We start from the raw sequence: 14,805 nt of genomic DNA on the forward strand, positions 1-14,805 counted from the left end.
ACACAATGCCAATTTGAACATACAATTTCTCTGCACATGGCTGTTCAAGTGCCTGTCTAAATGCCTTTGAAACATTGCTATCGTGTGTTTCCACCACCTCCACTGGCTGCGGTTCCATGCATGAACCACTCAACATTATAAAACTCGCCGTATAAATCTCCTTTAAACTTTTCTACACCTCACCTTAAAGCTACGTCATCTAATATTTGACATTTCCAACTTGGTGAAAATAGATACGGTTATCTATCCTCTGTCTCTCATAATTTGATACACTGTTATGAGGTCACCTGACAGACTCCAATGTTCCAGCAAAAACAATCCAAGTTTATTGTACGTCTCATTACTCTCCAATCCAGGCAACGCCTTTCTGAAATACATTTGTTTAATCACTTTTGTAAACAATTGGTAGCTAATTTCTGACAATATGCGAGAAAACCCACCCACTATTGTGGGCTACAGCAGATAATTTAGCTGGACACTTCCATGGAATACAGCAGTTCTGTTAAAGATATCATTTTTCATCTGATTGGATATTTTTTAAATTGCTGCAGGAAATGCCCAATTTCCATTTTCACTGAAATTAAAGAATAGGTACATCAAACATCTCTATGATTCCTTTTGTAAATACTAGGATTCTAGTTTCCATGTGTAAATCCATTTGAACTAATTTAGGAAAAAGTGTATACCTTTTGAGGTCATTCAATACTGTGGTGTGCTCATCCACCCCTATTTTGTAAGGAAGACTTGCTTCAAGTTGATCAAACTTTGAGGAAAGGTCATTTAGCTGATGATGAGCCTCCCGCAACTCTTTTTGTTGACTTTGCTTCTCTGCTTCCAGCAGTATAAATTGTTTAGTCAATTTTGACACTACCATCAAAAGAAAAAAATAGATTAAAACGATCTTTTGAAATATTATCCATGCTTAATGAGAAGTTCTGCAAGTTGAGAAACTTCAGTCCACATAATCAAAGCCTCCCTGATCCATTCAGACAGAAGGAACAGGAGCTTGAAAGCACGCACCACCAGATTCAGGAACAGCTTCTTCCCCTCTGTTATCAGACTTCTGAACGGGCCTTCCATAAGCTGGAGGATAGCCAGAGGATCAGCTAAATTGATTTACCTCTACTCCACTGTGTACATTGAACTTTGTCTATGGAACTGTTGCACTACAATGCTGAGAATTATATTCTGCACTCCGTAACTTCCCCTTTGCCCTATCAATTGTACTCGAGTTAGATTTGACTGTACTAGTGGAGTATATTCCATCATACCTATGGCTTGAGCCTTGTCATGGTGCAAGATACCGAACATTTGGCTTGCTCTTCTAAGCACACTATGGCAATCCAGTCAGATTTCTCGATAGTGGTGAAGAGTGGAAAGTTAAGACTCTCTGCTGTTGGCTGTGGTCATTTTGTGACATAAATATTGCTTGCCACTTATCAGCCCGTACCTGAATGTTGGCCAAATCTTGTTGTATGCAGGTTTGAACTTCTCCCTTGACAGGGAGTTACAAATGAAATGAAAGATTGTGCAATCATAGTGCACCTCCCAACTTCTAACCTTATGTTGCGAGGGAAAATCATTGATGAAACAGCTGAAAATGGTTGTTCCCAAGACATTAAGTGAGGAACACCATCCGCAATTTTCTCCACTTAATGCTTCAAATGCCATGTTGCTGTATTTTTGCCTAATTTATCTGTATCCCTTTGCATCTTCTTCTGTTTTCTTTGCTGCCGGTTTTGTATCAAACTATAATACATTACCTTTGACAATCACGTTAAATTAGACATAAATTATAAAAAGTTGAAGCCCAACTAAAATTTGCAAACCCAAAAAAAGTATGGTTTCCAGTTTTCCTTCCTTTAACTGTCCTCAATGGATGCCCTGCACAGAGGATTGTGGGTATTGCAGCTCCTCAGACATGAAGACATTTGCCAATGATTGTTCAATGTTCAATTCCGTTCACAAGGTCTCGGCAAATACAGGAGGGAATGTTTGCATGCAGCAAACCCTAGACTACATGGGCTAATCAGTGGAAAACAACGTTTCAGTCACAAAGGGGCCTGACAATGACCATCTTCCACAAGAAAGTCTAACCATCTCAATAGGATTGACAATGATGAATTTCTCATCAACCATCTTTCTTTGCGCAGCATATGAAGTGTTTTCTCCTGGATGTTCATGCACTTCATTTCTACCAGCACTCTGAGATGCACATTCAGTCGTAAGGTATCTGACTGTCAAGGACTGTTACTCCCTATTTCAGTTCCAGAACCTAGCACTGCCATGTTTGTTTTTCTTCGATTTACAATTGTGAAGTTTATTATTGACTTTAGTAAAATTGTAAGCTTCTCCCTTTAATAAAATACTACTTTTAATTTCTCTTTTGTGACACATTTGGATCATCTTTCCTCTGTATTACATTTTTAAAGGAATGCTTTCCTAATAAATTACTTAGAAAACTCACTTGTTTTATTTTTCAGTTTTCATTGAAGACCCTTGCTTCAGACTTACAAATTTGATATATAAAAATTCTGTCTACGACAATTATCCATCACAAAGCAAGAAGGGAACATGAAGTTGCCACCTTATAGTGAGGGAAAGACTTAAATAAATCCCAGTACATAATTCAGTCATGCTTTAAAACAAGAAATATTTACAAAGTCAGAAACCTTCCTGCACGTGTCTGTTGTGACTCTCTTTTCCTTTGGCTTGCTGAACCTCCAGCTGTTCCATTAAGATTTGATTTTCCTCCAAAACCAACTTTGCCTGATCCTGCAATTGATGCCTAGAAGAAAATAAAGCTCACATTCACCACGCTGCATCCAACACTTGAGCTGGAAACCATGAACAACATATACACAAACTGAATGGCAACTAATTATCCATTAATAGAGTCAGTCAAAACAATGCAATAATGTTCAAATGATTTCACGGCATGCCGGTGAACTATTGTTAAGAGAAAACAACAATTATGCAAATGAACAGTTTAAAATCAAACTAAACTCTAATCATGTATTGTCTTTTTGCTGGCTGGTTAGCATGCAACAAAAGCTTTTCACTGTACCTCGGTATTGTGTCCCTAGATTCTACCGTTCATCTACATATTAGGGGCAATTTATGGCGATCAGCTCAGTGCCAACTTGCATGATTTGGGGATGTGGAAGGAAATCAGGGTACCAGCAAAACATCACAGTCAGAGGGAGAACATGCAATCGGCACCGATAGAACTAGAGGTTGTGATTGAAGTTGAGGCAGAAAGTAATGGGTAACCACAAGGAAAAGACGTAGGCAGAGAGTGTAGGAATCCCCAGTGGCCATCCCCCCTCAAAACATTTATAATGTTTTGGATACAGATCTGTGACACGAGGTGTGCCTCTGATGCACAGTGGGGCACGGTCATTAGTTAGGGGGACAGACAGAATATACAGTGGCAGCAAATGAGACTCAAGGATGCTGTACTGCCTCCCTTGTGCTATGACTTGGCGAGGCTTCAGAATATTCTCTCAAGGGTGGGGGGGGGGGAGAGAGAAATAGTGAGCAGTCAGAATTTGTTGTCACGTTGGTACAAATGGCGCGGGTAGGAAAAGAACTAAGGTCCTCCAGAGTGATCATAGAAAATTAGGCAAAAGGGAAAAAAAGAGCTGGATCTCATGGGTATTGATCTGCAGATTATTATCGATTCCACGTGTTAGTAAAGGTAGGAATTGAAAGATAGGACAGGTGAATGAGTCTTCTAATTCTTACCTTCACTAGTACATGCATTAATCTGCAGATCCAGGAACATGGATAGGAAAGGTTTAGAGGGATATAGACAAACAAGGGTAAATAAAGAGACTTTTGATTGGAATGGGCAAGTTGGGCCAAAGGGCCTGTTTACATGCCAATTGACTCTGACTCATGAGTTGTTAGAACTGTGGGGCGGAAGACCCCCCAATGAGCTGCTATCTGCTAATCTGCAAAAAAGTGGTAAAATAGTCTAGCTTTAAATATGGCAGGTTACTTGGACTGACATTAAAAAAATTGTGTAGTGTAGTTTTGTATTTTCCTACCACTCCGTGTTGCTCACAATGCCACTCCTTTCACGTTGTTGATGAAGACGTTTATTCTCCTTCACCACTTCTTCCACTCGGGCTCTGAAATTCTTCATCTCCCTCTGTTAATAATTCAGGCCAAATCATGATTAACTGACACCATCAATGGTTCAATGGTCCTTTATTGTCACGTGTACCGAGGTACAGTAAAATTTCATTTACCAGTCATACCAAAAAAGCAACAAGATACTAAAACTACATAAAGATTAAACATAAACAGCTACGACAGCGGTGTGTGAGAATCCCTAGGGCGCACACCTTAAGCGGAGACCCGCAGCCATCAGTTCAATGTCCGGCCACACACACACGCGCTTCTTCACCGTGACGTGACCAGAGCTGTACCAACCGCTGTCACACTCTCTGCAATCCCTGTCTAACTGAACAGTCAGAAAGCCATCCACACTTGCATTAGACTCAAGGACAACTGGGCATCAGGGCAACTAAACATTTTCCTTCAAACAAATATCTGCAATAATTCAAGTCAAAGAAGTAGAAACTCAATCATGTAAGATTGCTTGTTAAAAATAGCACTACATGACATTTGGGGGATTTATTGTTAAGATTTAGAGAGGATATTCTTGGGGGATCGTCCAGTCAGGTTAGAGGCTATTCCAGGGGCATTGTCCAGTAAAGCTGCCTGGGTAGAACTGAGAAACAACAAGGGGATATCACGTTGACAGGACTGTATTACAGACCCCTGTAAAGGTCAGTGTGAATTAGAAATTATGTCTCAGAATAGCAGGGTAGTATTGGTGGGAGATTTTAATTTCCCTAATATTGTGTGGGTTACCCACAATACAAAGGAATTTAGTGGGGTGCAATTTGTTAAATGTGTCTAAGAAAGCTTCCTTGATTAATATATACAGTGCCAAATTAGAGAGGGCTCAATGCTCGACCTACTCTAAGGGAAACATCAGTAAGGAACTTTGGGACAAGTGACTGTAATTCTATGTAATACAAGTGACAGGAGAAATATAGGACTGCTCCATAAGTTAAGGTCCTGAATTGGAGCAAGGGCAATTTTGTGGACATTAGGCAGGAACTTGCAAAGGTTGTTTGGGTGAGTGTTTGCAGATGAGGGAACATCTGGTAAGTGGGGGCCTTTTAAAGTACGATTTTGCGAGTTTATGGGACAGCATGCTCCTGATAGGGTGAAGGACAGGGTTGGCAAATGTAGGGAACTCTAGTCAATGAGAGATATTGAGGCTTGATCAATAAAAAGGAGGCATACACCAGATTCAGACAGACAGGATCAAGCTATGAATAGAAAAAATATGGTCAAATAAAAGAGGAAAAAAGAGGTAATTAAATGATCTGGCTGACAAAGAAAATGAAACTCCCAAGAGATTCTACAGGTATATTAAGTGCAAAAGGGTGGTTAGAGAGAAAATAAGTCCTCTTAAAGATCAGCATGGCCATCTATGAGTAGAGCTACGCGAGACGGGTGAGATTAGAAACATAGAAACATAGAAAATAGGTGCAGGAGTAGGCCATTCGGCCCCTCGAGCCTGCACCGCCATTCAATATGATCATGGCTGATCATCCAGCTCAGTGACCTGTACCTGCCTTCTCTCCATACCCCCTGATCCCTTTAGCCATAAGGGCCACATCTAACTCCCTCGTAAATATAGCCAATGAACTGGCCTCAACTACCTTCTGTGGCAGAGAATTCCACAGACTCACCACTCTGTGTGAAGAAATGTTTTCTCATCTCAGTCCTAAAAGACTTCCCTCTTATCCTTAAGCTGTGACCCCTGGTTCTGGACTACCCCAACATCGGGAACAATCTTCCCGCATCTAGCCTCTCCAACCCCTTAAGAATTTTATATGTTTCAATAAGATCCCCCCCTCAGTCTTCTAAATTCCAGCGAGTATAAGCCTAGTCTATCCAGTCTTTCTTCATATGAAAGACCTGCCATCCCAGGGATCAATCTGGTGAACCTTCTCTGTACTCCCTCTAAGGCTAGAATTTTTAATGAATACCTTATCATTTTTTAGTGCGAAGAAACTGATGCAAGCTAATGAATGTAGGCAAGAGCAAATCTCTAACTGACATCGAAAGAGTCTAGGTGAGCCACCTTTGTGAATTACTGCAGTCTTCATTCCTACAGCAATGATACTTCAGTGTTTTGGCAAATGCTGCATTGATCTATGTTTACATCAAGGCTGTGATGAGATCTGGAATGAAGTGATCATGATGAAACTAAACTAGTCATTACAAGCAAGATATTTGTGAATAAGTGTCTCCTAGTAACACCGTGAATGATACCTTCAGTCACTTTGCTGATTATTGAGAGTAGACTGATTGAGCAGTAATTACCTTGGCGAGATTAGCCTGCTTTTCATGAATAGAACATTCTTGAATAATTTTCCCCGTTTATCTGGTGAATGTCAATGTTGTAACTGCTGGAACTGCTTGGCCAGCAGTGTGACTGGTTTGGACCTTCAGTACTACAGCCGAGATGTTTTCTGGCCCCCATAGATTTTTCTCAGCTATTCTCATCTCAGCTATTTCTTGATACCATATGGAATGAATCAAATGGCTTAAGGAAATGAGTTGAGTCCTCAAAGCAGCTGCTGTTGAGGTGGTCCTCAGCAAATTTGTGCACATCCAAATCACCAGTGACCTAACATGGTCTCTTCAATGATGCGGAGGTCAATAAGGCACATCAGTGTATAAACATTCTTTAGCATCTGAGAAGATTCAGCATGAACACAAGATTTCTCTCAAACTACTACGGATGTGCTATGGAACGTATTCTGCATCTCAGCCTGGTACATGGCAAGTGCTCTGTTCTTGACTGCCTGCTCCTGCATAGAGTGCTGAGCACAGCTTGGTCCATCGCAGGCTAATCATTTCTTTCCATCCAGTCCATATTCACAGTGCACTAGGATGGCTGGAATCAAATCCAATTAAGTTTTTTTTTTTGGAAGAGGCCACCAACAGGATTGATGAGGGCAAGGCAGTAGACATTGTCTATGTGGATATTTGCACGGCCTTTGACAAGCTCCTGCATGGTAGGCCTTTCTGAAAGCTCACACTAGTCATTTGGATTCAAAATTGGCTTGCAGGAAGGAGTCAAAGGTTGGTTGTGCAGAGCTGTTTTTCTGACTGGAGACCTACAACCACTGGAGTGCCGCTAGGATCAGTGCTGAGTTCACTGTTATTTGTTATCTACATTAACGATTTGGATGACAATGTAGTAAGTATTGTTAGTAAGTTTGTAGATGACACCAAAATTGGTGGTAGAGTGGTGGCATAGTGTTAGGATACCCAAGTTTACAACAGGATCTAGATCAGTTGGGAAAGTGGGCCAATGAATGGCAAGTAGAATTAACTCTGAGAAGTGAGAGATGATGCATTTTGGTATGTCAAATCAGATTAGGACCTTTACAGTAAATGGTAGAGCCCTGAAGAGCATTGCAGAACTGAGAGATCTGGGAGTACATGTACATGGTTCCCTGAACGTGGAGGGTCAGGTGGACAGTGTGGTGAAGGTGGTGTTTAGCATGCTTGCCTTCATTGGGAAGGGTATCGAGTGGAAACATCGGTACATCATGAGGCAGCTGTACAAATCATTGGTATGACTACACTAGGAGTATTGTGTGCAGTCCTGATCGCTGAGGTACAGGTGTGATGTCATTAATTTAGAAATGATTCTGCACACAAGTGATTACCAGATCATTTTCAAAAGCATGCACCTAATTTCTACAAGGCTTTTTTTTTTTAAATGCAAATATCAACAGAAGATGGTGAGATCAAGTCCTTGATAAACATTTTGAATGGGAACTTAAGTACATTAAAGTCTTATGTAATTTGTTTTTACTTAACACCATGTTTAATGAATTTCACAGAAATACAAAACAAATCCCAGACAAAAACAAAAAAAAAATCAGAACTGCGGAGGTGGGCTAAATAGGAAGTTTTGAAAAGTATTCTGATGTGGGAATAGAGGATACCAAAAGAGGTATTAGGGAGAATTTTAAAATGAATCACAGAAGAGGGCAAATTATTTGAGCACTGTAGGTAAGATAGAGGATGGAAATTTTAAAGAAAGTCAGTCAATAGTACAGAAGGTAACTGGGATCAGCGGAAATTTTAAGAGGTAAGTACGATCAGTAGCTCGTGGAAGAGGAACCTAATTCAGGACAGGATTTTTAGTCTATGCAGAAAGTCTAGGAGGTATTTCAGAAGCAAAGAAAACTATACTTTAAAGTAATCATTGGGATAATTGCTGAAATTTACCTCCATTGTTCCCCTCTCAAACTTGAAATCTGCTTTCCTACTCATTTTCCAATCCCAAAACATCAATTTTGTTTCTCTTCGAATGGTGAGGGTAGGTTTAGAGGGATATGGGCCAAAAGCAGGCAGTTGGGACTAGTGCAGATGGGGCAAGTCGGTTGGCATGGGCTGTTGGGCTGAAGGGCCTGATCCCATGATTTATGACTATACAGCACATGAACAGGCCCTTTGGTCCACTGTCTGTGCTGAACATGATGCCCAAGACCAACTCTTATCTACCTCATGTAATCCATATTCCTTTATATCCATTTGACAATCCAAAAGACTTTTAAATGCCACTATCGTATCTGCCTCCTCCACCACCCCAGGCAGTGCATTCCAGACATTCACCACCTTCTGTGTAAAAAAAAACTTGTTTTAACTTTGGCCCCTCACCTTAAACCTATGCCTTCTAGTATTTGATATACTATTAAGCTAAATATTAATAGAATTATAATATTATTGATAATTATTAAATATCGTATTCATCAGCTGTATACCTCATGTACTTGCAACATAGCATCCTTTTCTCGTAATCTGTCTTCATAGGCCAACATCAGGGGTGACAAGTAAGTCATATCAATCTGCAAGAGATGGTATTGCATTTCATTAAAGGGTGTACATTATTTCATACTGTAGTTAAAGCACATGCAGAGAGTAATTCAATGAAGTAATCTCTTTCATAAGTGTCCTTGGGAAGGTACAGTGGAAGTGGGGTGTTGCAATAAGGTATAAAATATTTACATTTGATACTTCAATTCTGCTAGTGCAGGGTTTGACAGAACAGTGGCTTTCACTGGCTACTATTTTGTGCCTTGGTATTTTATATATTTGCAAATATTGGAAAGGTATAAACAGAAAGATTAAAATGTTAGCAGGTCATTCAGCCCCTCATGCCTGCTCTACTTTTCAATTAGACAATGGATGATATTTTACCTCAGTGCCACTTTCCTGCACTAACCATCTATCTCCCAATTCTCTTAACATCTGAAAATCTATCGATAACTATCTTGAATATACGTAGGAATCGAGCCTTTGAAGCCCTTTTGCATATTGAATTACAAAAAATCAACATCCTATACATGAATTTCTCCTTTCTGCCTTGAACAACTTACTCAAGACTGACACAGTGACCACTGGATCTACACAATGCAACCAGGAAAAATATCAAGCTCTGACCTATTCACGATTTAGATGAAGGAATTAAAAGTAACATCTCCAAGTTTGCGGATGACACAAAGCTGGGTGGCAGTGTGAGTTGCGAGGAGGATGCTATGAGGCTGCCGCGTGACTTGGATAGGTTGGGTGAGTGGGCAGATGCATGCCAGATGCAGTATAATATGGATAAATGTGAGGTTATCCACTTTGATGGCAAGAACAAGAAAGCGGATTATTGTCTGAATGGTGTCAGATTAGGAAAAGGGGAGGTGCAATGAGACCCAGATGTCCTTGTACATCAGTCACTGAAAGTAAGCATGCAGGTACAGCAGGCAGTGAAGAGAGCAAATGGCATGTTGGCCTTCATAGCGAAGACCGCACCAAGAGTATTGTGTGCAGTTTTGATTGGTAGATGGTTGGACAAAAGCCAAAGATGAAAAGCTAAAAAGTGTGAGATAAGGATAAGGATAAAAGAGGTGTGAAATGAAAAGCTAGAGGAAGGAATACAAGTGGAAGGGGATGAGGAGGGAAGGGGAGAGTGGGAAATGGACATGCATTGAGGAGGGGCAAAGGGAAGAGAGTGATGAAAAGAAGGGGGGGGGGAGGAAGGGGATTTGTTTACCCCAAATTGGATAATTCAATGTTCATAACGTTGGGTTGTAAGCTACCCAAGATCATTGTTCCTCCAGTTTGTGGCCTCACTCTGGCAATGGAGCAGGCCTAGGACACATGCCCATATTACAAATATATCACAAAGATTTTTGAACTGGTTCATTGTCATGCATCAGTATGGCATGCCATACTCCTTTCTCATGGCCCAGGGAAAGATACGATTCTAAAATTAGACTGAGGAATTGTCTATCTAAAATAAACTTAATAATACTAGTTACTTACAAGCCAAGGTGGAGGTGGCCCTGACGGTGGAAGCCCAGTACGATGGGATCCCTGAAATAAATACAAAACACAAAACACATGTTAAGAGAGTAAACCAGGGGCCGACAAGCCAGAAGATGTAAGACAAAAGGATTGAAAAGGTGGAAGGGGGGTGTGGAGGAGGAACAGATGCAAATCCTGGTGTGGCATATGGGGGGGGATGTACTTCCCTAAAATTGGAGAATTCAAGCGAGCCCTTCTTAACCCACTACACGCTTTCGTTGACGCTGTTATTGCGGCTCACATTGTTGCTCCTGGGGACAGCGCTTTCTTCAGGCCGCCACCATCGACAGGACCCATTCGATCATCGAGGGGTTCCCTCCTCTCTCACCAGCTTTTTCCTGTTGCCTGTTGCTTTGTTCGCGTTGGAAGATGTCAGTAACTCCGAGGAAGGAGGAGGTGGCACCGTCGGAGGCCGGGTTGCGGGGAGCGGACAAAACGACGGCCAACAGGAATGAGCTGGTGAGAAGGCAGGGAGATCACAGTGACCGAGTGGGCAGCAGCCTGTGGAAAAAACTGCCAGCCAGGGACTACAACCCGAGCAGCAACAACAACCACTTCAACCGGACAGTGTGGCAACTGGTGAAGAAAGGCTCGCTGGTGCAGACCAGTGACATTGGAGTCATGTTTTAAGATGAAGCGACACAAACTACTGGAGTAATTCAGCAGACTGAATCAGTCTGAAGGGTCCCAGCGTCACCTATCCATGTTCTCCAGAGATGCTGCCTGACCCGCTGAGTTACTCCAGCACTTTGTGTCCTTTTATGTATTAACCATCAGCTGCAGTTCATTGATTCAACGGCATACAATGTTCAATAGCTCACTCAATTATAGGAGATAATTGACAATAACGGACACCATTCTCACCCCCCACCTCCCTCCCTTTGGACCATTACTGATGTACAAGGACACCCAGGTCTCGTTGCACCTACCCTTTTCTTAATCTGACACCATTCAGCTAATAGTCTGCCTTCTTGTTCTTGCCACCAAAGTGGATAACCTCACATTTATCCACATTATACTACATTTGCCATACATCTGCCCACTCACCCAACCTATCCAAGTCACCCTGCAGCCTCAGAGCATCCTCCTCGCAGCTCATGCTGCCACCCAGCTATGTGTCATCTGCAAACTTGGAGATGTTACATTTAATTCCTTTGTCTAAATCATTAATATATATTGTAAATAACTGGGTCCCAGTACTGAACCTTGCGGCACCCCACTAATCGCTGCCTGCCATTCTGAATTCCTATTCTTTGCTTCCTGTCTGCCAACCAGTTCTCCATCCATGTCAATACCCTACCCCCAATACCATGTGCCCTAATTTTGCACACTAATCCCTTGTGTGGGACCTTGTCAAAGGCTTTTTGAAAGTTCAGATACACCACATCCACTGGTTTTCCCTTATCCATTCTACTTGTTACATCCTCAAAAAACTCCAGAAGATTAGTCAAGCATGATTTCCCCTTCATAAATCCATGCTAACTTTGACCGATACTGTCACTGCTTTCCTGACTGACGAATCTGCTGGAGTTCTTTGGGGAAGTTAATAGCAGGACAGACAAAGGGGAGGCTGTAGATGTTGCTTACCTAGATTTTCAGAAGGCCTTCAGTAAGGCTGCAAGGGAAGATGAGGGCCCATGGTATTAAAGGAAAGATACTAGCATGGATAGCGGGTTGGCTGGATGACAGAAGGCAAAGAGTTGCAATAAGGGGAGTTTTTCAGGTCGGCTGCCAGTGAAGTGAAGTTCCGCAAGGGTCAGTGCTGGGGCCGCTTCTCCACGTCGTATATTAATGATTTGGATAAGGAGATTGAAGGCTTTGTGGCCAAGTTTTCAATTGATGCTAAGATAGGTGGAGGGGCAAGCAGTGTAGAGGAAGCAAGGACTCCGCAGAAGGACTTAGACAGGTTAGGAGAGTGAGCAGAGAAGTAGCAGATGAAATTCAGTATAACAAAGTGAGGAGTCATGCATTTTGGTAATGAATAAAGGCATTGATATTTTCTAAATGGAGAGCAAATCCAGAAATCGGAGGTGCAAAGGGACTTGAGAGTGAAGAAATCAGGAGGATTGGAATACAAAAACAGAGATGTAATGCTGAGGCTCTATAAGGCACTGGTCAGGCTGCATTTGGAGTATCGTGATCAAATCTGGGCCCCATATCTGACGAAGTATGTGCTGGCTCTGGAGAAGATCCAGAGTAGGTTTACAAGAATGATACCAGGAATGAGTGGGTTAGCATATGGTGAGCATTTGACAGCATTGGGCCTCTACTCGCTGGCGTTTAGAAGGTTGAGGGGGGACCTCATTGAAACTTGCAGAATAATGAAAGGCATAGATAGAGTGGATGTGGAAAGAATGTTTGCACTGGTGGTCATAGCCTCAGAATTAATGGGGTGCTCTTTTAGAAAGGAGGTGAGGAGGAACTTCTTCAGTCAGAGGGTGGAACTCATTGCCACAGAGGGCTGTGGAAGTCAAGTCAGTGGATATTTTTTATGGCAGAGATAGACAAATTCTTGATTAGATGTCAAGGGTTATGGGGAGAAGGCAGGAAAATGGGATTAGGAGGCAGAGATCACCCATGATTGAATGGCAGAGTTGACTCGAAGGGCCGAATGGCCTAATTCTACTCCTATAACTTGTGAACTTGTAAACACCTATTTCTTCCTTTTCCCCTCCCCGTCCACATTGTCTGAAGGGTCCAAACCAGAAATGTCACCTAAATCAATCTGATGAATGATCTCAACCCAAAATGTACCTATCCATGTTCTCCAGAGATGCTCCCTGATACGCTGTTACTCTAAACTTTGAGTCTTTCTTTGTAAACCAGCATCTGTAGTTTCTTGTATCTCCCTTCCACGTATTGCACCTCTTCTATCCTTATCTCATACTTTGGCTTTTCATCTCTGGCCTTTGCCCAACCATCTGCCTTTCAACTGGATTATCACTACCTTCTCAAGAGCCTCAATCCAAAACGAAAAACTGTAAATGTTCACAATAATGTTGCTACTTGCTTATATTACACAGGAGTCAAACAATCAGTGTTGCCTGAACGCAGAATGTGTCACTAAGAGGTTAAACATTAAGTCTTAGAGTCATAGAGTGATACAGTGTGGAAACAGGCCCTTCGGCCCAATTTGCCCACAACATTGTCCCAGCTTCACTAGTCCCACCTGCCTGTGCTTGGTCCATATCCCTCCAAACCTGTCCAATCCATATACTTGTCTAACTGTTTCTTAAACGATGGGATAGTCCCAGCCTCAACTACTTCCTCTGGCAGCTTATTCCATACACCCACCACCCTTTGTGTGAAAAAGTTACCCCTCGGATTCCTATTAAATCTTTTCGCTTTCACCTTGAACCTATGTCCTCTGGTCCTCGATTCCTACTCTGGGCCAGAGACTCTGTGCATCTAAATCTATATGTTACAAAGCATTAAATCTGGGGGGGGGAGATTTAATGCTTTGTAACATATAGATTTAGATCGTAATGGGAGAGCTAGAACCAGAGGGCACAGCCTCACAATAAAAGGATGTACCTTTAAAAAGGAGACGAGGAGAAATTTCTTGAGCCAGAGGGTGATGAATCTGTGGAATTAATTACCACAAATGACTGTGGCGGTCAAGATATTGGGTATTTTTAAAGTGGAGATTGCAAGGCTCTTGATTAATAAAGGTGTCCAAAGTTAGGAGAAGAAAATAGGAGAATGGGTTGAGAGGGAAAAATAATCACCAACAATCGAATAATAGAGTAGACTCCAAGGGCCGAATTCAAGGGCGCAAATTCTGCTCCCACGTCCCATTGTCTGCACTAACATAATATTTTGAACAAACTGGGAATACTAACAGAGGTTTGGTGATGAGCAAACTTTGATGACATGCAAAAATAAGAGAGAATAAATTTTAAGATTGTACCTCATTATCCACAGATCTGTATTTAGTTTGATAATGGCTTAGCTCTACACTTAAGCGATGTATGGTCATTTTCAAGGCATCATTTTCATCCACCAACTCCTGAGCTTGTTGTCGGAGTGAAACCAACTCTATTTTGTCATCTGGAAAGGCATTCAACAAATTGAAAATCAAATTTGTACTCAAATCCCACAAACTGTTGATAAACCTACCCCACTGATGAAAATTGATTTCTTTAATGCTAAGATATTAATTAGCTCCTAAAAAATGAAAGTATTTCATGCCCCTCCATATCCATGTACCCAAGTAAAAGCTTCTTACATGCCATTACTGTATCTTCCTCCATCACCACCCCTGGTAGCACATTCCACATACCCACCACAATGCTCCAAACCTACATATCTCTTTTAAAGATTGACTCACTCATC

The 14,805-nt window shown here is 41.7% G+C and overlaps 1 protein-coding gene across 4 annotated transcripts in view; it reads right to left on the reverse strand.

Annotated features, from left to right (window-relative positions):
* cep89 (centrosomal protein 89) overlaps window positions 1-14,805 on the reverse strand; it is a 60,980-nt gene that overhangs the window by 23,888 nt on the left and 22,287 nt on the right. For all 4 annotated transcript variants that reach the window (XM_078401659.1, XM_078401658.1, XM_078401656.1 and 1 more), the window contains exons 10-15: window positions 14,381-14,520; window positions 10,429-10,479; window positions 8,877-8,960; window positions 4,053-4,156; window positions 2,673-2,788; window positions 687-867 (exon numbers count right to left, since the gene is read on the reverse strand). In XM_078401659.1, coding sequence (XP_078257785.1) covers window positions 687-867; window positions 2,673-2,788; window positions 4,053-4,156; window positions 8,877-8,960; window positions 10,429-10,479; window positions 14,381-14,520 — 676 coding nt within the window. The remainder of the gene's footprint in view (window positions 1-686; window positions 868-2,672; window positions 2,789-4,052; window positions 4,157-8,876; window positions 8,961-10,428; window positions 10,480-14,380; window positions 14,521-14,805) is intronic.

The sequence above is a fragment of the Rhinoraja longicauda genome, chromosome 6 (assembly GCF_053455715.1).
Source record: "Rhinoraja longicauda isolate Sanriku21f chromosome 6, sRhiLon1.1, whole genome shotgun sequence".
NCBI lineage: Eukaryota > Metazoa > Chordata > Chondrichthyes > Rajiformes > Arhynchobatidae > Rhinoraja > Rhinoraja longicauda.